At 38.6% G+C, this 24,784-nt stretch overlaps 1 protein-coding gene across 19 annotated transcripts in view; it reads left to right on the forward strand.

Moving 5' to 3' along the window:
• NRXN3 (neurexin 3) overlaps positions 1–24,784 on the forward strand; it is a 1,692,180-nt gene that overhangs the window by 642,415 nt on the left and 1,024,981 nt on the right. For 12 of the 19 annotated variants that reach the window (XR_003795953.1, XR_003795956.1, XR_003795954.1 and 9 more), the window contains one exon: positions 4,971–4,997. The exons of the other annotated variants lie outside the window; for them this stretch is intronic. Coding sequence is in view for 9 of the 12 variants with exons in the window: in XM_029238319.1 (XP_029094152.1) it covers positions 4,971–4,997 (27 nt within the window). In the remaining 3 variants the exon portion in view is untranslated. The remainder of the gene's footprint in view (positions 1–4,970; positions 4,998–24,784) is intronic. 19 annotated transcript variants of the gene reach the window in all.

Genomic DNA, 24,784 nt, shown 5'->3' on the forward strand with positions numbered 1-24,784 from the left:
GTTTTGTTTTCCTCTTTTGCTAGATCTTTGTGGGTGTTCTTGAGTTTCCAATCCTCCCCACCATCAGCCATGGTAAATCAAAAGATGGTATTCAACCCTTCAAAGGCCCAAAGCCTGCGGCCCGCATAGCAAACAGCCTTGAGCACAGAGTGTACTGAGCAGCCTGCAGGGACTGGCATTCCCCTGTCCTCCTCACCTTCCCCTCCCTACACCATCCTGCCCACCTGAAGCCGACCAACCAGAGTGCATACCTGAAACCACCGCCAGTAGCCTACCGTCAGGTTCTCTGAAAAACAACAGAAGAAATAAAAATAAAAAATAACCCCTCCCACAACTAAAATGAAAACAAATGTGACCTCCTAACTAGCTCACAGAAAAGAAGATAGGGTCAGTTTTTAACTCTCTATTTCAAGGTAAGAGAACGCCAGAGATATAAGGAATATTCAGCCCCGTGGGGTCCTGGGGAAATGCACATTGCCTTTAAACAGACAACTTTTTTTTTTTCCTTTTTAGATGTTGTTTTGTAAGATTAGAAGGCCAACTATGACAGGTCTCACATCTTAGAAGGAAAAATGGAGGTGGAGGGAGATAAAAGGGGATGAAGAAAGAGATGAACAGGTTCTCTCTCTCTCTCTGTCTCTCTCTCTTTCTCTCTCCCTCTCTGTCTCTCTCTCTCTCACACACACACACATACACACAGTCATAGATCCCGGGTGTATTCCTAGAAGCATTATTTTTGCATTTTAAACTGTCACGAAAATCTGGGAGGCGTGTGTTTTTTTTGCTGTTGTTGTTTTTTGTTGTTGTTTTTTTTTTCCAGTACGCGGGCCTCTCACTGCTGTGGCCTCTCCCGTTGCGGAGCACAGGCTCCGGACGCGTAGGTTCAGTGGCCTTGGCTCATGGGCCCAGCCGCTCCGTGGCATGTGGGATCTTCCCAGACCGGGGCACGAACCTGAGTCCCCTGCATCGGCAGGCGGACTCTCAACCACTGTGCCACCAGGGAAGCCCCGAGGTGTGCTTTTTTAAAAGACTCTGCTTTTGCCTCCTGACTCCTTTCTGCACATGATCAGTGTAGCTCTCCTAAGTTGAGGCATCTTAGGCAAAAGAGCACTGTGCTTCTCTAGAAACAATGGTCACTTCTTTTTTCCCTGAAGGGTATGGTTCACCACAATTACTGGTTTGAATTTACTTTCTTTCAAACCTGACACAGAAAACTGAACTTAAATTCCTTGTACATGTGTGCACAACTCTTCATACTCATGCTTTGTTTGAAGGTTCTCCTACCCCCCTCCCTAGAATATAGCCCTTCATAAATGCTTTTTTTCTCCGTGTCATGAATTCATATTACCCTTTTTTTCATTATAGTAGAAAATATCTCCAAGCAGAGTGTGCATTTACGTACACAATCCCCAAAACTAATTTCAAAGGATCCCTCCCTCCATTTAAGTTGTGTCTCTTTTCTAGCACAGGCACGAATGATATTCCAGTTTATTTCAAATTGTTCACACATATAAGGTCATGATATACATGTCTGTATTTTTCTGATGTAACGTGTCTCTTAAATATCAAGGGGACTAGGCTTTTCCAAGGGCCTTGCTTTCTGAAGATAGCCAGCTGTGGCAATAGCAGCCATGAGCAATGTCCAGCTACACATAGCACGTTTTTAAAAGCTTTGAGGTTGGCCATTGACCAATCATATTTTTATCTCTTAGTATTAAAAGATATAATAATAATTTTTACTATTATAGTATTTTTAAATATTTTGAAAACCTTATTTTAACCTCACAGTAACTTTCTGAGATAAGTCAATAGTGTTTTTATGATTGCTTGATAGATGTGAAACAAAGAAAGTAGGTCACAGAGGTGGGACTACCCATGTTTCTAAACTACTCAGTCATCATGGGTTATCCGTTACCTCCACAGATCAATACTGTGGATCAGTGATGTGACCGACTTAATGACTTGTAACTGCTTTCATGATGGTCACCTTCTAAACATGCACGGAAGGCATCTTTCTCTTAGTGCTTGCTTTGAATTGAGCCATACAGCAGAAAAGTCAATCAGTATTGGTACAGCCTCATTCATGGGCCTGTAAGAATCCTCAGCAGAATGCAGGCAGCCCTTCTTCAGTGGTGGAGGCTTGTAGGCAGTGCCACGCAGCTTGGTTAATTGCATTCAGATTCTCCAGATGTTCTCTCTCTGGAAACATGGACTTGCAGACTACTGTTTACTGTATGCATCACTGAAGACATAAAACACCTAGAAACATTCACCTCTTCCGTGCTCAACCTGAAGCTCATCAATATAGAAAATAATAATTTCTCCTTATTTACTAAAATTAAATGAAACAACTGAAACAGAATGAACAGCACACACACACATACCCACATCCCTCAAATACCATGCCAAGCCTCAGGCAGAGAGAGGACTTCGGCTGCTACTGGAGATGGAAAGGAAATTGCCCTCCCAGGTCAGTGCTTCTGATTCATTTTTTCATTAAAAAACAATACATCGGGCTTCCCTGGTGGCGCAGTGGTTGAGAGTCCGCCTGCCAGTGCAGGGGACATGGGTTTGTGCCCTGGTCTGGGAGGATCCCACATGCCGCGGAGCGGCTGGGCCCGTGAGCCATGGCCGCTGAGCCTGTGCACCTGGAGCCTGTGCTCCGCAACGGGAGAGGCCACAACAGTGAGAGGCCCGCGTACCGCAAAAAAAAAAAAAAAATACATCATCACTATCAAGACCACCCTCTCAGACCCTGTGAACAAGGAACTGGGGTAGATTTTTCTCCTCAAACTTATTCTTCAAGTAAAGTAGCAAAATAATTTTTCACTTCTTGACTTAACATACCCAATTGTCTGCTGTCTTGAAAGCTGCAAGTCCTCACATTGTTTTAAAGACACAATTCAGTTCATGGAATCACTTGAGTGAACCCAGAAGGACAAGCCCAATCCAGCACCTCTGCCTAGACCAGGTCCTTGACTAAGAATAAATCCTCAGCAGCACAGAAGCCAAAGCAGAAAACCACTTCTTGTTTAAAGTTCTTGGGGTTGTTGCTTTAGGCTCACTCTTTCCCTTTCCTTCTCTGAAGCACGCCCATACTTCTGCTTCCCCTCTTTCTTGAATCCATCAGTGAGGGGCATTTCTCCAGCCTCGGGTGATGGTAGGCGAACTGGCAGCTGATGCCCCACTTCTTCCTCCCTCCCTGCCCTCCCCTTCCCCAGTCCTCACCAGGGGCATGGCCTCCTCTGTCCGGTGATCGTACCAGTTGCTCCAGGGCTGTTTGCTCCCACTTTTCTGTTGCGGTTGACGACACATGACAAACCTAACCGCACGAAACCAAACCCAGATTTTTCTCAAGAGATGTTCTTCTGGGGAACAAATAAGCTTCCTGCCCCCTTCCTCAGAATGCTTGGGTGTTATAAATTGCTCCTATCTGGATTCACGTAGTTTCATTTTGCCCTGTCATTTGCCACTGGTTTCTTTCTCACTTGCTTAAAATGGTTTACTTCAGGAAATTCAAATCGTGGCATTATCTTCCACAAGTCCTCCAAAACTATTGGGTTAACCTTAGCTAGAAGAAAAGCACAGTTTCTAACTGTATTTTTTTCCTGTAATTTTCTCCTTTTCTTTATCATTTTACTTCTACCTTTTAATGTCTGGCTTTAAACAAATTCTTATAGGAATTCCCACAATTGAAAACCAAACTTAGGTTCAACTGGGAAGCCTGGTAACAGTTAACCTGAGGCATTTCTCTGACCATTCTTCCCAACCCCTACTAACACCCATTGACTCTGCTCTATACCTTTTATGCTGTGTGTCCCTGACTCCAAACAGATATTAATAAAAGGATAGATACTCTGATCTCTGACACAAAATACCTTGTCTGGTGACCAGCACAAGAAAATTAGCCACCCTTTATTCCCTCTCTTTCCCATTAAAAAAAAAGAATTTTCTTTCTTCAAGATGCAGGATCACAGAGGGAAATAGGTAGGATGTCAAAGGTGCCCAAGACCTCCTCCCCATGTGCCTGTCTCGCCTTCTCCTCAAATGCTGTGGGCGCTTGATCCAGTCTGAGCATTCAGGCAGGAAGACGGAGATGGGCTTCATGAGGGGGTTGGTCTGGGGGCCTTTGAAACCACAGCAGAGACCCCAATCAATTATGATAACATCATACAACTCCTTTTAGCCAGCACCCGAGCCCGCCTCTCTAAAATCTGGGATGGGTGTTTGTGCGGTTAGCTGTTTGCAAGTGGCCATTTTATGACAGAAAATGACCAGGTGGTGTTAACCCTTTCCTTACCTCTGAGGATAACGGCAAATCTGCCTGCATAAATTTCTATAGCATTTGGGGCCTGACCTGAGGAGAGAGGGTGGAGGGAGTTTGGTTTTAGAAAAAGAGAAAGGGTTAAATACTGCACTGAGAAACTTCATGGACAGATTTGTTAAAATGATACGATATGTCAGACTGGTGATACATCTTTGAAATACTAAAACAAAAATTGTCTTGATGGTACTTTTAAATTTTAAGAAAAACCAGTTGTAGAGAGAAACAAACTAAAACCTACATTTGGTGGGGAAATTTTTGCAGTATTTTCCAAGTTTAACAAAATTAATATTTCAAAGTCCAGTTTTGAAATACTTTATATAAGTGAATAGGATTTTTGAAAGAAAAAAAAAAAGCCTACTCAGTGTCTATTGTGGATATATATGTATACCAGTATATATCTCTATACATACGTGTATATATATATGTGTGTGTGTGTATATATATATGTATCCAACTTTACTAAACAATATACTGTACATATACACCCACCCTTAAACTTGTGCATACTGTATATATATATATAAAATGGCCACATTTCTTGCGTGTGTCTGTCCCCGGAAGGGTGGACTGATTGTTTTTGGATGTCTGCAGCTGTTACCTTGAAGGATGCAATTTCATCTTTCATTTATTTTTCCCCATCTAGACTGTATCAGGATAAACTGTAACTCCAGTAAGTTTTCCCTCAAGTTTCATTTTGTTCTTTAAAAAAAAAAAGAAAACTGACTTTATTTTGTTTACTGTTTTATGAGCTGTTTTTTATTTGAATTATTTTATTTTTTGACAGTGGAGTTGGGGGGAACTGGGGTTGACAAGCTGAAGGGCTGGGGTGATGGTTTGGGCTGAATGTGGCCCAGGGTGTGGTTTCGGAATTGCGGCAGGTCCTCTCTTCTTTCCTTGCATTTGTTCTATATGCGGAAAAGGAGGAAAGGGTACCTGGATAATGACATAGTTTGAAAATGAATTGAAATGGTAATTTGTTGTTTTGGGAAAATAACTCTCAGGGGTGGACAAAAAGCATTAGAGCAACCAGAATGCACTTCTCCACTACCAAAAGCTTCAGAAAATGAAAGCAAAGTTCATGACCCACAAGGTGGCTGCCAACTCTGACATTTGTTTCTTGGCATTTATTGCTGTAGGTTTTTTTTTTTTTTTTTTCCCCTAAGGAGGGTGGGCAAAGCATTGCTCTTGGTAATAATGCAACATTTTAACCAAAGACTTGAGATACATTCTAGCTCTTCTGAATAAAGAATGGCAGACTATTATTTTTACCTTATTCCATTCAAATATTCCCCCTCTTGAAGAAGGGTCTTAAGGAGGAACGGGCTGAATACTACTCACGCATTTCTTCCTCTGTCTCAGAAGTGCACATTAACTGGAGTCATGAAGTAGGGCAATAGGAGGAGAAAGAGGAAAGATGGGCATGAGGGAAAGAGTAGAACTAGGTGATAAAAGGAAGAAAGGAAGAAATATACTTTGAGCTCTATAGTGTGTCATATTAGTTAAGGCAATTAAATAACAATTAAGCAACTAGGATAATTGGTTAGGGTGATAAGCTACAACAGACAATCCCAGCATGTCAATGGCTCAACAAAAAAGCTTTCTTTCTTGTTCGGTCGAAGTCCAATGCCAGTTGAGCAGCTCTCCTGGTCAGCTGTCTTCAAAGAAGTAATTCAGGCATCTAAGATTCTTCCATGAGTTGGGTTCAACAACCTTGGAGTTTTTCACTTCCCGTTCTATCTGTAGGGAAGAGAGAGAGAGCTTGGATAGTTATGCAATATGTTTTATTGCCTTGCCTGAAAATGCCATACATCGCTTCTGCTTACATTTTGTCAGACATGGTTCCATCTTAAACTCAGAGGAAACTGGGAAATACAGTCTTCCTGTGGACCAGGAAGACAAAACTGGATTGATTGAGCATCTAACACACATGATTCTCAGTATTATCTCCTGATTTTTTGCTGCTTTCCTTGCTAGGGTCTTTCTGTAGGAACAAACTCAGAAAAGGAGATAGCCTCTTACATTTCATTTACTTGTTTGTCCCATCCTTCTAAAAATTTTAAAGGTGTTAGCTGGTTTAACCTTCTTTCTTGGGAGATATATTATCAGGATGACAAACTAATGAAGCCCAAATCCACTTCTGGGTGGCAAATGTTCCATATAAATCAACAACAACAACAAAAAGAAATGTAAAACATTGATATAAACAACAGCTCCCTAGAGCACAGTGCTTTCTGCTTGTCCTGGTGTCACCTTCAGTTAATTTAAGCAGTGTCCTATATTGCCGTGTTTAAATATTTCTGATTAGCCAGAAATTTCTCATGATATTTAGATCATTACAAGTCTAACTGAAACATCCTTTTTCTCCAAAGACTGGCATTTTCTCTTTCTTTAAGCAGCTTTATTGATACATAATTTCCATACCACAGAGTTCATCCATTGTAAGCCTACAGTTCAGTGATTTTTATTAAATTTCTAGGGTTGTCCAGATATCACCATATTCACATTTTAGAACATTTCCAGCACTCCCCAAATTTCTCTTATGTCCTTTTGCAGTTAATCCCTTCTCCTACCCATACTCCTAGACAGCTGTTGGTCTGCTTTTGTCTCTATAAACCTGCCTTTTCTGGGCATTTTGTATAAATGGAATCATATAACATGTAGTCATCTGTGTCTGGCTTCTTAAAAAAATATAGCATATCTATAGAAAACTTTTTCTTTTCCTTTTGCATTAGTTTCCAGAAGGAAATAAGATGAAAGCTGAGCATGAAGGTGGAGAACGTCTTCCAAAGTTGAATCTGGCACCTTCTGGCTTCAGAGACTTATTTGCAGAACAGAGAACTGAGGGAGTTATTTGATCAGGGTATCAGGGCCTGCTTTTTGTGTTCTATCCATACTTTATCTTACATTTAATTCCATGTATTCCATCTGATCAGCCATGGAGAGTCATCATAAGACAAGTTCCCAAATTCTTTCTCCTGGGAATACAGTGATTCTTATCCAGGACACAGATGCCAGCAGATTTTCTAAGCCTGATAAAAGATTTTCTATTCAGAGCCACCAAAAGCAGCATCGAGAGGAAATGCACACGGCAAAGATGCGTTCCCGACTTCGATCACAGAATAGAAAGAATATAACTGGCTTAAATCAATATTTAGGTAAAAAGCCAAGATTGGATTTTGAAAAATCAATTTTGAATTCTCATGATAAATCTTTAACATACTAAGGAAGTTAGTTTTGGTGAAAGCATCAGAGAAAGAATACATAGTGCCCACTAGTTGCACAGGGGTTGAATAGAAACAAAACAAAACAAAACAAAACACAAGCTCTTCAAACTAATCTAAGTCCTTCAATGCTGAGGTGTATAGATGTGTACCCAGGGTAATGTAGAGTCACAAAGTATATGTGATACATTTTCTTGAAGTTCATTGTTGATTTGGAGTAAAAACTTGAATTGAAAGCAAAGTGATATATGACGCAGAAGAATGCAAATAAACACGAATCTTATTTAATAGATAAATCTTATTCTTATGTTTTAAGAAAAAAACATAAGAATTCAAAGTCCTATCATTTTTATTGTGTATCTTCTCTATTCCATTCCCACCATTATTGGCACTTGGGTAGAAAAGTTTGAGAAGACTATACAACTAAATTAGGAGATAAAACAGGTACAGGTGACTAGAACTTCTAAACCCCTCTTCTCACATACCTATCAGAGTTCATAGTTCAACCTGTTACAGAATCTCAAGTTGTTTCTGTAATCTCAAGTTGTGCGGATCCTGTCTCTTACACAGTTTTTCACTGGAAGAGTACAAGAAGTAAGATTGATTTGCAGCCTGAGTGTGAGAGGGAAGGACTTTCCACTTACTCCTGAGCTCCAGCTGGCATTTCAGTAGCTGTCATAGAGTGTAATTGCTCAAGTTGCAACACGAAACTTTTTTCTCTTGAAGAGACATAGTGAATTGAACTTTAAGTTTGTATATAAGTTCATGAATTTTTCCAGTTAATTCTTTTTTAGAATGCCTGTTCTGTGAAAAGTCAGTCAGGTAACATACTGAATGACATCACCTGTTGTTGTTTTTTTCCTGTTCATCTGCCTCAAAATATTGTTCGTTCAGGGAAATGGCTATTCCCAAGGGTTTGTGTGACTGCGTTTTTAATGGCAAGAAGAACATGAAGAAGGACCATCTTCCAGTGTGAGGAGAAAACAACTGGACATGATAGAGGGCAGTGATAACAAGACAAAAGCCTTTTTCCTTTTGGCTTTCTTGGCTGGCCCTTCTGTCAGTAACTGACACAGCTCCATGACAAGGGTTTCCAAGAAGCAGAAACAATTTTCTAATCAGGTTCTCTGCCTTTCTCCCTTTCTTACTTTCTCTTTTCCAGTACTTTGTCTTTCCCCATAATATCTATGATATACTTATCATTACTCGTTCCAAATATTACTACCCCTGCTCTCCAAATCCTGCAAGGATACCACACCATAAACTCTTCTCAGGCTGTTATCACCAAACATTTATTAGAGACTGTGCCAATCAAAGTCTTTGGTTGAATTGGGGATATGCTGTGTTTGATTCATCTGCCAGGGATATTTCAAAATAAGTAGTAAGGAAATTTCCAATTTAGAACTGACTTTAAAACTGCGAAAGAGCAACAGAGTTGGCAGTCATCATGGTGGATTGAACTCCAGGGTGACCTGGAGCACAGCTAAAGAAAACAGGGCTGCTTTCTGGGAATTTCTGGAGGAAGTCACTCATTCCTATGGTTCCAGTTCCATGAGGCTGGCAGTACCTAAGAGGCATGCGGTTCTGAAAACAGGTATGAACTTCTTGTTGATCTCATGGGTGTTTGCTCAAATGAAAGTCTGTAAAATGGTTTGTCGTCTTGAACCTTGTCTGATTGTGACTCTGCCCTATGATTTCCTAGCCCCTCCTTCATCCCATCCCTTTTAAGCTGTGTGCTGTATGAATGAATACAGTGACCTCATATTGATTAAATGAGTATAGTATGAATGAATACAGTGAACACAAATTAATGAATGTCAGTTTCCCGCTTTTTTCCAATCTTTCTCTCTCAAAGGCTAATTCCTCTGTGTGTGGCCATTCTCTCAATCTTTCTGGAAAGGAGGGCATATATCACATGAAAGTTGTGAGGAAATCGTGAGTTTTGTGTATATGCCTGACTATTTAGGTATATGTAGAGCTCCCCCCAGTTGAACTTGAAACCTTACTAATTTACCTGTGATAAGATTAATTTTTTCCTTCTTTGACATACAAAAATATATTGACCTTAAAACAATGAAGTGCCACAATGTAGTCATTTGTGTCTGAGAACAGCTTTTGTAATCTTGTCCACTTCCCACAGACTCTGTTATCTTTGAATCATAGAGATGCACAGTAATATAAGAGCTGCAAGAAAATAACATCACAAGGATGTTCTGTATCTCCAAATCATACCTCTGAAAGCTACTAGTATTTACCAAATATTCCTTCTCTTGCACTTGCTCTACCTCGCACCTGTTTTTTGCTTTTTGCCTTCGCTTCTCTGCTTTGGGTTTCCAGGCAGACTCAATGCCAGTGTTTTGGCAAAGTCAATAGGGTGTGGGTGGTTCTTGCTTAATTTAGGCATTAAAATTTATTACACTAGACTTCTGGTTTTCTTCTCTTTTTCTCTGTCTTCCCTGTCTGTGGTACCAGAATAAGTGACATCATCTTTAGGCCTGCTTCATCTAGAAATCCCAGAGCTGACTTGTTATCCCTTTAACTCAGAAACACTTACCTCCTCAGGTCAACCAGGAGGCTGACTTCTTCATTATTAAGTCTCTGCAAAGGAAACTGTAGAACCTCTCTGGTATCCATTCCAAGATTTGGATCACCATTGCTGTCAGCCTGATCATACTACTTCTCTTAGTAGAGTTTTATTGAAGATGGAAAAAAATCACAAAGCAGAATCTTATATCCAATAATGTATTATTCTTTATCCAACTATCAACATCACACCTGAGACTTTGTATTTCTTTATGGAATGATTATGGTGTACTTCAACTTTTACCAAAACCTGAATTTTAAAAGATAACACATAATTTTGTTTCTCTTTGGAATGTTTTATATTTCTTGTGACATATAAAATACCTCACATGTAAGTTTATTCACAGTATCAATAATAGGCAGATTTGACTGTGATAGTAGGATGCTTCCTAAATAAACATTGAATATTACAAAGATAGGCTGGGTTCAACCCTTTCTATACCACTAATGAGTTTTGTGTCTGTGGACAATTTACTTTAACCCTCAGTTTCCTCAATTGTAAAATGTGCATAATTATAGTATCTGCGTCTTTGAGTAAGAACAGAAGCTAGAACGTAACGTGCTAAATGTGTGGTGATGGTGATGGTTTTGGTGATGATGAGGATGACTTGTACTAGCAGAGTATTTCACCTGAAAAGATGATCTTTTGAAAACTGTTTTTGTTCAAGAATGGATGCCTGTGTATTCTTAAAGCCATTCTTGGTAGCTTAATAGATGCCTGTAAAATGAGCATCCTACTTCCTTCAGTCTATCACTCAGGGCAATATTAAACTCTTTTCAAGGCCATCAGAGTTGCATTGGATTCTGCATCAATAGCATTACTAATACTGTTGATGAGAACATCACATTGGCTTTTTTTTCCCCCTCAGTGCATTATGACAAACAAATACTTGATGTTAACCCAGAACTAATGAACGTATTTTGGTTTCATGAGTTCTGTTTTTGTCTTGGAGACTCTGATGTCATTTTAATGAAAGCTTAATAGTGTTCTAAAATGAAAATATTATCTTTAAAGTGCACAGATATGATTCAATGATATCATATTTGTGACTTTAATATCTTCTAATATCAATTTTGTATAATCTAAACAGGAACTAAAATAAAAGAGAGTCAGAGAAATAACAGTTTTTGCAGCAAGGGTACAGATTTCTGGCTAAGAACATTACTGTCTGTCTGGCTTCCTTGACACATTCCTGGCATGGATTTAAAAGTCATCAAGTTTATTCAGACCATTGTGAGAAAGGAGGGCTAGATCACCAAGAGGAGAAGAGAGTCATCCCCTTCTTAGGAGATCTTGTATTTTGGTTTCAACCAGTTTGTTGAGGCATAGCATAAGTCAGTATGTTAAGAGATTCACATGTGGACCTTTGGGTAATTGAAATTACACACATTCCATACACATACACAAAGGCTGGTGGTTCAGGCCTTATCAGATTTATACATGATGCCCAGAGAAGTAGAGAATTAATGACCATTTAGCAGTTAGAACTACAGTACCATCCATCCCCAAATTCTGAGAATGTCCTTTGAGCACAGGTTAAAATAGAGAAAAACAGAAGAAGGAACGTCTCTTTCAGTGACTTTAGCTAAGACCACTTTTTCTGTGATTTGAAACTGATCCCTGGGCTCTAACATGCAAATCTATCACTTTTTGGTCTGCTTCTCTTATGTACAGTGGGCTCCTGGTATGGAAAAGTCCACTCAGGAAGGTATTTTAACATTTGTAATCCATCTGGATTTTAGAAAGGATAAAGGGATTGGGATCAAGCACCCAATTAAAGAGTAGATAGAAGTGAGATTGAAGCATTATATTATAAATAAGTGGCTTCCCAAGGAGAGTGTTTTGTCTCATAAAAGGAAGAAGCAGAGGAAATAGCAAAGGAGATGGAAAAAACAAAGAAGTTAAAAACACACTTCACGAAGTATATAGATATAAGCAAAGTTGATAGAGTTATTGAATTCTAGAAAAGGTTGATAAAGGCGTAAAATTTCTCTATCTGAACATCCTAAAAAAGAGCAAACACCTTGCCAATTTAGGAATGATCTATGGTGAACTGAACTGTCTGGCAAGAGCGGCAATATAGACTCCTAGAACTGTTTACAATCACAGTTCAAGCCACTGTACTTTTCCATGAAATTAGTGTACATAGTTTGGAGATATGTACATACATATAGTGATATCTTATGTCAACACAGCCTAAAATTTTTATGCTGATATCTGGCCACTGTAGGATTTTCATGACCTGAAGCTACCTTGGACATAGTGTATACTTAAAAAATAATTAAGTCACTGAGGTAATGAATTGTACCCATTTCTGTACCTTAATTTATTATTTTTACAAATACTCTTAGGGATCGATACAGAGATACAAGCCAGAAAAATATAAACTACAACTCTTTGTTTTGTTGTCATTCTAAAAGGAAGAAAAAAATAACTGGAGTGAATTTGTTCTTTTATCCCCAATAATCTGAAAGAATAAATATTATTTTCTCTGTAAAGCAGGGAATTTCAGACAAAATGAAGGTTTTCATGAAATCCAATTTGTCCAGGCTTTGGTTGGAGTCAGAAGAATTTCATGAAGGAAGGTGAATGTGTATCAGTAAATATTACATGTTGTCACTCTTTGTTCACTTATTCGATGATCATTTACTGAGAGTTAACTGGGTTCCAGGTGTTGATGTCAGTTTTAGGGATTTATACTGTGGATTTCCAAGGAAAATGCAGAAGGAATCCTCATAGACTAGGCACACACCCATTTTCCCCTCATTTTCTGTTTCTCTTAGAGAAATTGAAACTCAGATGTATGTACCTTTAAAATCCAGATGAGTTTCTCATAGATTTTATTCAGCAATGGTTCATTTCAGTATTCCATTCAACATAATGGTTTCTTTTTTTCACAATGTATGTATGTTCCTAGTGCTGAGGCCCTGAACACTGGGTCTCCTTAGTCACGTCTTTTTCCTTATTTTCCTTTTTCTGTTTTGGCTTGTCCTCCTGCATCTGACCACCTGCTTAGAGCCATACAAAACGTCAACAGCTGATGTTTCAGGTGCTGTAATGTTGACTATAAATGGTGTTTCTGTTTTTTCTGCTACAGTTTGAAAATGTCTTTTTATACTCTGATCCATTTTATTTGTCTAATTGCCGCAGTAAGGTTTATAATGTGACAAGTTCGCTAAGTATTAGGCACAGTTTATATTTAGGAACAGTTTATATTTTGAAAATTAGGAAGGATCACTTTATCAATGAGGTGTAGTATGTGTAGTAACCATTTGACAAGTTAACATTACCAACCAAACCCTTTATTCCTGCTTGATAACAAGATAAATGCATCAGTGAATAGACTTCTTTTTTGTTGCTTTTCACTAGATAGTATATATAGTGCAGCAGGTTTCACTCATACATTATTTAGGAGAAGATTATAATTTGAATTATAGAATTTCTGGAACATTTAACCACAAAGTGCAAGTCTCCCTACTGATTCAGAGCATCTCAACAGAGTTTTTCTCAGTTTTAGAATCAATTTTGGGAAGAAAACTTAGACACCAGGGGATGTTGCTTCTGAAAGAAACAGAGTAATTTTCTGGCTGTTCTATTGATTAAGTGACTAAAATCACAAGGCTTTCTAACTGGATGTTTATTAGAAGTTGGAGAAAGAAATCTTAAAGGGGATGTTTACATTTTCCTTCTGAAAATGAAGTTGTTTCAGAGTAAATCTGATTATATAATATTTGTATACAAAACAATTTTGCTGTCATCCCAAAAGCCTTGTGAAAGCAAGAGGTATATGGTGCTTAGTTATAGTAATCTAAGTCTTCCTGAATGGCTGACATTATATTGCAATAGGAAAATGTTAAAAGGCCTGTGTTCTAAAAGAGAGACAAAATGTAATAGAGATCATATCCCCTGAAGCAAAGTCTTTGAACGGTTATGAGCTCAGGATCCTCCCAGTAGGCCTGTCGGGGGCATATATTTAAATATTAACATATTACGAATGGGGAAGCCAAGGCTTGTGGAAGGTGCATGCATTGCATAAGGTCTCAGGGTGATTAGTGGCAGGCATGAGTCTTCAAAATTTTCATTTTCTGATTCTTAATCAAATGAACACCATTTGTCACCTAAGTTGTAGTCTTTTAGTGATGCCACGAGACATGATTTTCTTCAGAATTAGTTTTAAAAAATGCAGGGTGGGGGGGTAAACCACTGCAAAGATACCGAATTAGGAAGGATATGGTGACCTAAACTCTTGGTTGTTGGGTGAACAGCATTATGAATAGAGTGAAGTTTAGTTCTGAAGTCTAAAAGATGACAGAGAAATGAAATTCATGTTACCCACAAGTGTGGGCAGGATAAAGTCTAAAACAATAAACAGGGGGCTATTCCTCTGTTCTTAAGAAAATAAAAAGTAAGAAAATTAGAAATGTTAAAGGTGGAGAGAAGAAGGGCTGTCTGTTTCCTCCGAGTGGTTTTCCTGTGACAGTCTGTCAGGAAGCCCTTTTCCTTCCAAGGAGAAGGAACTACCCCACTGACCGAAAGGAGGATGCCCCCAGGAGTGGGGTGGTGAGAGAAGCAGAGACAGAAAACAGGAAAGGAGCCGAAGCAGCAGATGGCAACAACATAATGTGTGCAAAGTAGGCAAAGACCAAGAGAAAGGACACACATGAGTATTTGTAATGGGGTAGCATAAGTGGAATGTGTTCTATCGCTGTAGAAAAATTCTGTATCTTTCTGATCTCACAAAGAAAAAGAAAACACAGTAGAAGGTGAATAAAGACAATATGGTGAAGCCATTGGCCTAGGGGATGGCTAGAGAAGGCTTGCCATCTCCTTATAAGAAGAAATTCATGGTTGAAATTAAAGTCATATTGTATACCTGTCAATAGTTGGAATGTTTAACTTAACTGTTTGATTCACTGATTGTTATTTACAAGCAAACTCCCTATTTGATAAAGGAACCAATTAAAAAAAACTTGCTGATTATCAGAAATAGAAAAGCTAGGTGTTCTATTACCCTAATGACTAGGTAAGTGCCCAGGTACTTATCCATGACTGAGTTTATCCATACCCCTACATACCTGGTAGAATGAGAATCTCATGATTGACATCTCAAGGGCAAGAAAATTGAACACTAAGTGAAGACACAACCCCATTCTTTCCCCTCGACAAATTTTCCCTGAATGCTTTTTTTCCTTTGTTACAGCAAAAATGGATGCTGCTAAGTCCATATACAAGGACATTTGCAATAACAAATTTTAAACCTTTGCCATTGTTATATAAAGTGATCGACTTTACAAATGGCTACTAGTTACAGTAAAAATTATAGCCAAGATTGTTTTCTGCCTGCCAGGCTCTGAGATGAGCAGTTTGCTTGCATGATCTTGTTTAATCTTCACCATGGTCTTATAAGGTGTTATTATCCTCATTTTAGACATGAGACTTAATCATGTGAAACGCTTTGCCTGGCCTCACCTTCAGTATATCTCACCCCAACGCTGTGCTCCTCACGACCGCACATGTTAACTCTCCAGCTCAGATGCTGACATGTTGATGCTCAAATGAACGCAATCGGCACTCCAGGACAAGGGCTAATGGTCCCACGAAAGACGCTGCATCTAGTCACTAATAAATCCTATTTCTTTAGCTTGTCTTTCTGTAACCTTGACCTTTCCGGAGTCAGGCTTCCTCACCTCAGCTTTATAGACATATTAGTGTCCCGTTCTTATTCATAACTAGTCTCTAAGGCACTGCTTAATTCTGTGACAGGAAGGTACTTGGCATTTAGGGATGCATAGAGGATGAATTAGGAATTATCACAGACATAGGGATGACTAAGAAGAGGGTAGTGTTGGAATGCCATAACAGCTAATTGCTGAGTCATCCTCCATGTGCCTGATGCCTAGTTGGTATTCCTGTCTTTTATCTCTTTCCATTAGACCCTAGTGCTCTAGTCTCAGCAAATAGATCGTGGTTACCCAACTTCCCCAAACTCTCTTATACCTCCGTTTCTGCATCCATGCTTTACCTTATGCACTTTACCTTATGTGTACCATTTCTGTCTGTATCTCCACAGCCAACTGCTTCTCATCCTTCATGACAGCTCAGGGGTCACCACTCATGCGAAGCCTTCCCTTCCGCAGGCATGTCTAGGTTTGTTCATCTCTAAAGTTCCAGAGCACCCTGAACGCACAACTTTCAGAAGTCTCATCACATTTGTGTTGCTTTATTTGCTTACATGTGTACCTCCTGAACCAATCTTTGGATCCCTCACAGTTTGGGAAAATGTCCTATTCGTCATTGTATCTTCACTGTCTGGCCAGTGCCAGACATATAGTTGGCATTAATGCACATTTATTGAATTAATAATTATAAGCCTAATGACTTGAAACTTTGGATGACAAGAGAAATCTCCATGTATGAATACAGATTACTTAGTAAGAGGAAAATTGTTCCATATTTACAAAGAAGGAAATCTCAGCAGATCCAATTAGAATACCATAGATTAACATGTTAAGGATATTTGTCCAGGTCCTAAAGAGAAATATGTTTTCAGAAATCCTTACTAAATACTACTGTGTTAGAAGGCTGACATTTAAAATGAGGAAATGTGATTTTAAATTGATCTGATTCTTCTTTTGATTGTTCAAAGAAACATCGGAAGCACAAATTGCTTTTGGGCAGTATTGTTCTGTACATGTCAAATTGTGTAGGTTTTATGTCTCACCCACCCTGGATAGAAATCTATACTCTTTCGTGTATTATTTTTATAGGCCTCTTTAAGCTTCAAACTGATCCTAAAGAGAATGAGGAACATTACTCAGAGCAGAAAAACAAAACAAAAACAAACAACAACAGCATGGGTGGCAGCGTTACCTGGTGGGCAGAAAAGAACTTGTGGGTTCAGTTACACCTGCTCTGCTACTCATTAGCCCTTGTCCCTAAGGCAGTTTCTCTGAGCCATCATTATTAGTAGTAATAGCTGTAACATCATCTGATGAAGAAGAAAAATAATTGAACGGAAGCCTTGCTCCCAACGTGTGATTTTCATCCCAGCATTTAAACGGGCACCAAAACCGGCTGTCACTCCTGTGGCCCTCATGTCTCACAGCTTGGATTGCTCGTTGATCATTTGAACTTGTAACAATAGAAACATCAGTTACCCGGGCCTCCTGGGTACTTGCCTAACCTTTCTGATTTTTCAAAGGAAATTGCTTCTTTTGTAAAATGTTTCACAGGAGATAGGACAGGAATCAGTGTTTGAAGAAGCTGAGTGTGCCCGAGATAACTTCCAGGGTTTTAATGTAGCAGCTGGTATAGAATCTTGTGTGAAATGAATTCAGGGCTTTTTCTCTCACTCCAAGTAAGGTCATATTATTAAGAGTGAGGATCCTCATCTAGCAAAGTCACAGGGATCAAGGGTTCAGTTTAATGCCAGAGAGGTTAAGCTGTCCCTGGTAAAGCTGAGTGGTACAAGTGCCACGCCTTTATGTTTGCCTATGAAGAGATATATACAGAAGAAACAAAAACATCAAAAATGGGCCAGTGTTTAATAAGCATTTATTTTGGGCCATGTAATATTTTCAGTTGTTACATATATTCTATAATCCCGCAATAATTAAATGCAGTAGGCAGAACCGTCTATATAATTTGTGGAGCCTAGTGCAAAATGAAAATGTGAACCCCTTGTTAAAAAAGGAGGAAAGAAGCTTACCCTTTTCTTTAACACTCTGTCTCTCTCTAACTATGGTGGTGTTTTTCTTTTCTTTTCCTTAAATTTACCATCTGATGTGCTCCCTCAAGCATGAGGATACTCATGGGGTGAGTGCACACCCTCACAGTCACACAAGACTCCACCCAACGGCTCAGCACAAAGGGCAGAAAGTAGCAGCAATTGTTTTCTGGGTGAAGGTAGAAAAGAGGGTGGCCAAGCACTGATCCTGAGGGCCAGGACCATGCATGGACGAAGGCTCCCTTTCAACATCACTTAAAAAAAAAATTCAAAGATAAAATTCTTCTTTATTTTTTTTAAAATTTTATTTATTTTTTTATACAGCAGATTCTTATTAGTCATCAATTTTATAGACATCAGTGTATACATGTCAATCCCAATCTCCCAATTCATTGCACCCCCACCCCCCAGCCACTTTCCCCCCTTGGTGTCCATACATTTGTTCTCTACGTCTGTGTCTCAATTTCTGCTCTGCAATCTGGTTCATCTGTACCATTTTTCTAGGTTCCACATATATGTGTTAATATATGATATTTGTTTTTCTCTTTCTGACTTCACTCTGTATGACAGTCTCTAGGTCCATCCACGTCTCTACAAATGACCCAATTTTGTTCTTTTTATGGCTGAGTAATATTCCATTGTGTATATGTACCACAACTTCTATATCCGTTCATCTGTCGACGGGCATTTAGGTTCCTTCCATGACCTGGCTATTGTAAATAGTGCTGCAGTGAACATTGGGGTGCATGTGTCATTTTGAATTATGGTTTCTCTGGATATATGCCCAGTAGTGGGATTGCTGGATCATATGGTAATTCTATTTTTGGTTTTTTAAGGAACGTCCATACTGTTCTCCATAGTGGCTGTATCAATTTACATTCCCACCAACAGTGCAAGAGGGTTCCCCTTTATCCACACCCCTCTGGCATTTGTTGTTTGTAGATTTTCTGATGATGCCCATTCTAACTGGTGTGAGGTGATACCACATTGTAGTTTTGATTTGCATTTCTGTATAATTAGTAATGTTGAGCAGCTTTTCATGTGCCTCTTGGCCATCTGTACGTCTTCTTTGGAGAAATGTCTATTTAGGTCTTCTGCCCATTTTTGGATTGGGTTGTTCGTTTTTCTAATATTGAGCTACACGAGCTGTTTATATATTTTGGACATTAATCCTTTGTCCGTTGATTCGTTTGCAAATACTTTCTCCCATTCTGAGGGTTGTCTTTTCGTCTTGTTTATGGTTTCCTTTGCTGTGCAAAAGCTTTGAAGTTTCATTAGGTCTCATTTGTTTATTTTTGTTTCTGTTTCCATTACTCTAGGAGGCAGATCAAAAAAGATCGTGCTGTGATTTATGTCAAAGAGTGTTCTCCCTATGTTTTCCTCTAGGAGTTTTATAGTGTCCAGTCTTACATTTAGGTCTTGAAAACACATTTTGAGTTTATTTCTGTTTATGGTGTTAGGGAGTGTTCTAATTTGTTACTTTTACATGTAGCTGTCCAGTTTTCCCAGCACCACTTATTGAAGAGACTGTTTTTTCTCCATCGTATATCCTTGCCTCCTTTGTCATAGATTAGTTGACCATAGGTGCGTGGGTTTATCTCTGGGCTTTTTATCTTGTTCCATTGATTTATGTTTATGTTTTTGGGCCAGTACCATATTATCTTGATTACTGTAGCTTTGTAGTATAGTCTGAAGTCAGGGAGTCTGATTTCTCCAGCTCCGTTTTTTTCCCTCAAGACTGCTTTGGCCATTCAGAGTCTTTTGTGTCTCCATACAAATTTTAAGATATTTTGTTCTAGTTCTGTAAAAAATGCCATTGGTAATTTGATAGGGATTGCATTGAATCTGTAGATTGCTTTGGGTAGAATAGTCATTTTCACAGTATTGATTCTTCCAATCCAAGAACATAGTATATCTCTCCATCTGTTGGTATCATCTTTAATTTCTTTCAGTGTCTTATAGTTTTCTTCATACAGGTCTTTTGTCCCCCTAGGTAGGTTGATTCCTAGGTACTTTATTCTTTTTGTTGCAGTGGCAAATGGAAGTGTTTCCTTAATTTCTCTTTCAGATTTTTCATCATTAGTGTATAAGAATGCAAGAGAATTCTGTGCGTTGATTTTGTATCCTGCAACTTTACCAAATTTATTGATTAGCTCTAGTAGTTTTCTGGTGGCATCTTTAGGATTCTCTATGTATAGTATCATGTCATCTGCAAACAGTGACAGTTTTATTTCTTTTTTTCCAATTTGTATTCCTTTTATTTCTTTTTCTTCTCTGATTGCCATGGCTAGCACTTCCAAAACTATGTTGAATAATAGTGGCGAGAGCAGACATCATTGTCTTGTTCCTGATTTTAGAGGAAATGCTTTTAGTTTTACACCACCGAGAATGATGTTTGCTGTGGGTTTGTCCTATGTGGTCTTTATTATGTTGAGGTAGAGTCCCTCAATGCCCACTTTCTGGAGAGTTTTTTTCATAAATGGGTGTTGAATTTTGTCAAAAGCTTTTTCTGCATCTATTGAGATGATCATATGGTTTTTCTTCTTCAATTTGTTAGTGTTGTGTATCACCTTGATTGATTTGCATATATTACAGAATCCTTGCATCCCTGGGATAAATCCCACCTGATCATGGTGTATGATCCTTTTAATGTGTTGCTGGATTCTGTTTGCTAGTATTTTGTTGAGGACTTTTGCATCTATATTCATCAGTGCTATTGGTCTGTAATTTTTTTTTTTTGTACTATCTTCCCGTGGTTTTGGTACAGGGTGATGGTGGCCTCTTAGAATGAGTTTGGAAGTGTTCCTTCTTCTGCAAGTTTTTGGAAGAGTTTGAGAAGGATGGGTGTTAGCTCTTCTCTAAATGTTTGATAGAATTCACCTGTGAAGCCATCTAGTCCTGGACTTTTGTTTGTTGGAGGATTTTTAATCACAATTTCAATTTCATTACTTGTGATTGGTCTGTTCATATTTTCTAGTTCTTCCTGGTTCAGTCTTGGAAGGTTATACCTTTCTAAGAATTTTTCCATTTCTTCCAGGTTGTCCATTTTATTGGCATAGAGTTGCTTGTAGTAGTCCCTTAGGATGCTTTGTATTTCTGCGGTGTCTGTTGTAACTTCTCCTTTTTCATTTCTAATTTTATTGATTTGAGTCCTCTTCCTCTTTTTGTTGATGAGTCTGGCTAATGGTTTATCAATTTTGTTTACCTTCTCAAAGAAGCAACTTTTAGTTTTATTGATCTTAGCTATTGTTTTCTTTGTTTCTATTTCATTTATTTCTGCTCTGATCTTTATGATTTCTTTCCTTCGCTAACTTTGGGTTTTGTTTGTTCTTCTTTCTCTAGTTCCTTTAGCTGTAAGGTTAGATTGTTTATTTGAGATTTTTTTTGTTTCTTGAGGTAGGCTTTTATAGCTATAAACTTTCCTCTTAGAACTGCTTTTGCTGCATCCCATAGGTTTTGGATCATCGTGTTTTCATTGTCATTTATCTCTAGGTATTTCTTGATTTCCTCTTTGATTTCTTCAGTGATCTCTTGGTTATTTAGCAACGTATTGTTTAGCCTCCATGTGTTTGTGTTTTTTACATTTTTTCCCTGTAATTGATTTGTAATCTCATAGCGTTGTGGTCGGAAAAGATGCCTGATATGATTTCAATTTTCTTAAATTTACTGAGGCTTGATTTGTGACACAAGATGTGATCTATCCTGGAGAATGTTCCATGCACACTTCAGAAGAAAGAGTAATCGGCTGTTTTTGGATGGGATGTCCTATAAATATCAATTAAATCTATCTGGTCTGTTGTGTCATTTAAAGCTTCTGTTTCCTTATTTATTTTCACTTTGGATGATCTGTCCATTGGTGTAAGTGAGGTGTTAAAGTCCCCCACTATTATTGTGTTACGGTCAATTTCCTCTTTTATAGCTGTTAGTATTTGCCTTATGTATTGAGGTGGTCCTATCTTGGGAGCATATATATTTATAATTGTTATATCTTCTTCTTGGATTGATCCCATGATCATTATGTAGTATCCTTCCTTGTCTCTGTAACATTCTTTATTTTAAAGTCGATTTTATCTGAGTATTGCTACTCCAGCTTTCTTTTGTTTTCCATTTGCATGGAATATCTTTTTCCATCCCATCACTTTCAGTCTGTACGTGTCCCTAAGTCTGAAGTGAGTCTCTTGTAGACAGCATATATATGGGTCTTGTTTTTGTATCCATTCAGTGAGCCTTTGTCTTTTGGTTGGAGCATTTAATCCATTTGCGTTTAAGGTAATTATTGATATGTGTGTTCCTATGACCATTTTCTTAATTGTTTTGGGTTTGTTTTTGTAGGTCATTTTCTTCTCTTGTGTTTCCCACTTAGAGAAGTTCCTTTAACATTTGTTGTAGAGCTGGTTTGGTGGTCCTGAATTCTCTTAGCTTTTGCCTGTCTGTAAAGCTTTTGATTTTTCCATCGAATCTGAATGAGATCCTTGCCGGGTAGAGTAATCTTGCTTGTAGGTTCTTCCCTTTCATCACTTTAAGTATATCATGCCACTCCCTTCTGGCTTGTAGAGTTTCTGCTGAGAAATCAGCTGTTAACCTTATGGGAGTTCCCTTGTACGTTATTTGTCATTTTTCCCTTGCTGCTTTCAATAGTTTGTCTTTAATTTTTGCCAATTTGATTACTCTGTGTCTTGGAGTGTTTCTCCTTGGGTTTATCCTGTATGGGACTCTGCGCTTCCTGGACTTGGGTGGCTCTTTCCTTTCCCATGTTAGGGAAGATTTAGACTATAATCTCTTCAAAGATTTTCTCGGGTCCTTTCTCTCTCTCTTCTCCTTCTGGGACCCCTATAATGTGAATGTTGTTGCATTTAATATTGTCCCAGAGGTTTCTTAGAGTGTCTTCATTTGTTTTCATTCTTTTTTCTTTATTCTGTTCTGCAGCAGTGAATTCCACCATTCTGTCTTCCAGGTCACTTATCCATTCTTCTGCTTCAGTTATTCTGCTATTGATTCCTTCTAGTGTATTTTTCATTTCAGTTATTGTACTGTTCATCTCTGTTTGTTTGTTCTTCAGTGCTTCTAGGTTTTTGTTCCTTGATTCTTCTAGGTCTTTGTTAAACGTTTCTTGCATCTTCTCGATCTTTGCCTCCATTCTTTTTCCGAGGTCCTGGATCATCTTCACTATCATTATTCTGAGTTCTGTTTCTGGAAGGTTGCCTGTCTCCACTTCATTTAGTTGTTTTTCTGGGGTTTTATCTTGTTCCTTCATCTGATACATAGCCCTCTGCCTTTTCATCTTGTCTATCTTTCTATGAATGTGGTTTTTGTTCCACAGCCTGCAGGATTGTAGTTCTTCTTGCTTCTGCTGTCTGCCCTCCCCCACCTTATTTTTGAGCCTCTGATATTTCTTCACTCATATCTTTATTTCAGCTGGAAAATCTCCCTTCTCAGATTCTCACACTGAAGCTGCTTTTGATGTTCAAAGATAAAATTCTTATGAATTTTAAGACAGCGATTGCCAAGCTTTGAACCCCAAACCAACAGGGCTCTCTGTGACTCTACTGGTTGCATGCCTGTTAAATTGGCCCTAGAAATAGATAAAATTATTATTTGAGTTTCATAGGTGAGGAAACTTCAATTATCAGAAAGAAGATTTGTTTTTTTGGTGGCATAATTGTCCACCATTTAATTACTAAAACATATTATAGACACCTTTACTTGTTCTAAATTTTGGTAGACTTTTAACAATGCATTTTGTAAGTCCTAATTGTTCCTGGATGTCTTCCCTCATGGTCAAGGACACATTATGAATCATATTAACTATCCTTTCCGGAGAGGTTTGCACAGTGGCATACAACAATGCATCACATTTTCCTGGCCAACACAAACATGCTTTATTTTGCAGTGTCAGTGTTGAAGGGACTGAAGTTTTTGGCATAATTTTGTTAGTAAAAATCAGTTCTCCCTGAGTGGGTGTGATCAGTAATCACACATGCCCTGTTATGATGTCTTCACTTCCCTTTCCTAAGGATTATCTTCCTCTGGTGCCCAGTTGTGAATGGAAGTTCAAACTACGAGTCCAGTTTTACTGAACTTCAGCCTTTAAAAGCCTAAATTACCATTTCATTGCTCTGGTGGAGCATTAGTAACTAGGAAACAGAATTTGGAGTTTGTCACACTAATGTACCATTGCTACAGAAATCCCTTGGACTGAAGAAGAAGGAAAAAAGAGAAACGTTCTAGAAATAATTGACTATTCACCATCTTTAGAATGATGCTACCAGTGCCTTTGTTTCTAATTTGTTATTCTCTGTTCACCTTTACCTAATCTAAGATGAATCAAGTAAATCCCCTTCGAAGGGAATGGATGATGAAAAAACTATTGGGTCCCATCAGAATATTTTAAACGGAAAGCTTTGTCTTTTCCAACAAGTACCACAGAATCTTTGGAACAGAACAAGAGCAAATTGGTTTTGAGTTAATGAAGGTGAAACACTTGCTGTGGCTATTATGACTGCCATTCCTAAGGGCCACCAGGCCATGCCATTTTTCACTGTCTTTCTGGAAAGAAAAATTTATGTAGGCTTCCACTGAGCAGCTGGCTTGCCTTGCGCCTGTCTTCCCTGTGTTCTGGGGCACTGCGGTGGGAGCTGACATGCTGAGCTATCTGGCTATCTCAGCCTCAGGCTAGCTCTTACCCAAAACAGTGTCGGGGAAAAGACAACATCCCTTCAGGGAGGTAAGCTAGATTTCTTCTAGCATTTGTACTCATGGAAGAGCATTTCCTCATACCTGCAGTATCCTTTGTTCTATGTAACAGTATACTTAGTTGTGTCTGATATTATTGTCACCACCTTTGAAAACACATACTCACTCTCCTGGGAGTAGTAATATCCTTCCACTCAAATTGTTTTGTACCAGGGAACTGGTTTGCTTAGACC

This window comes from Monodon monoceros, unplaced genomic scaffold (genome assembly GCF_005190385.1).
Source record: "Monodon monoceros isolate NGI ecotype Baffin Bay Population unplaced genomic scaffold, NGI_Narwhal_1 Super_Scaffold_21, whole genome shotgun sequence".
Lineage (NCBI taxonomy): Eukaryota > Metazoa > Chordata > Mammalia > Artiodactyla > Monodontidae > Monodon > Monodon monoceros.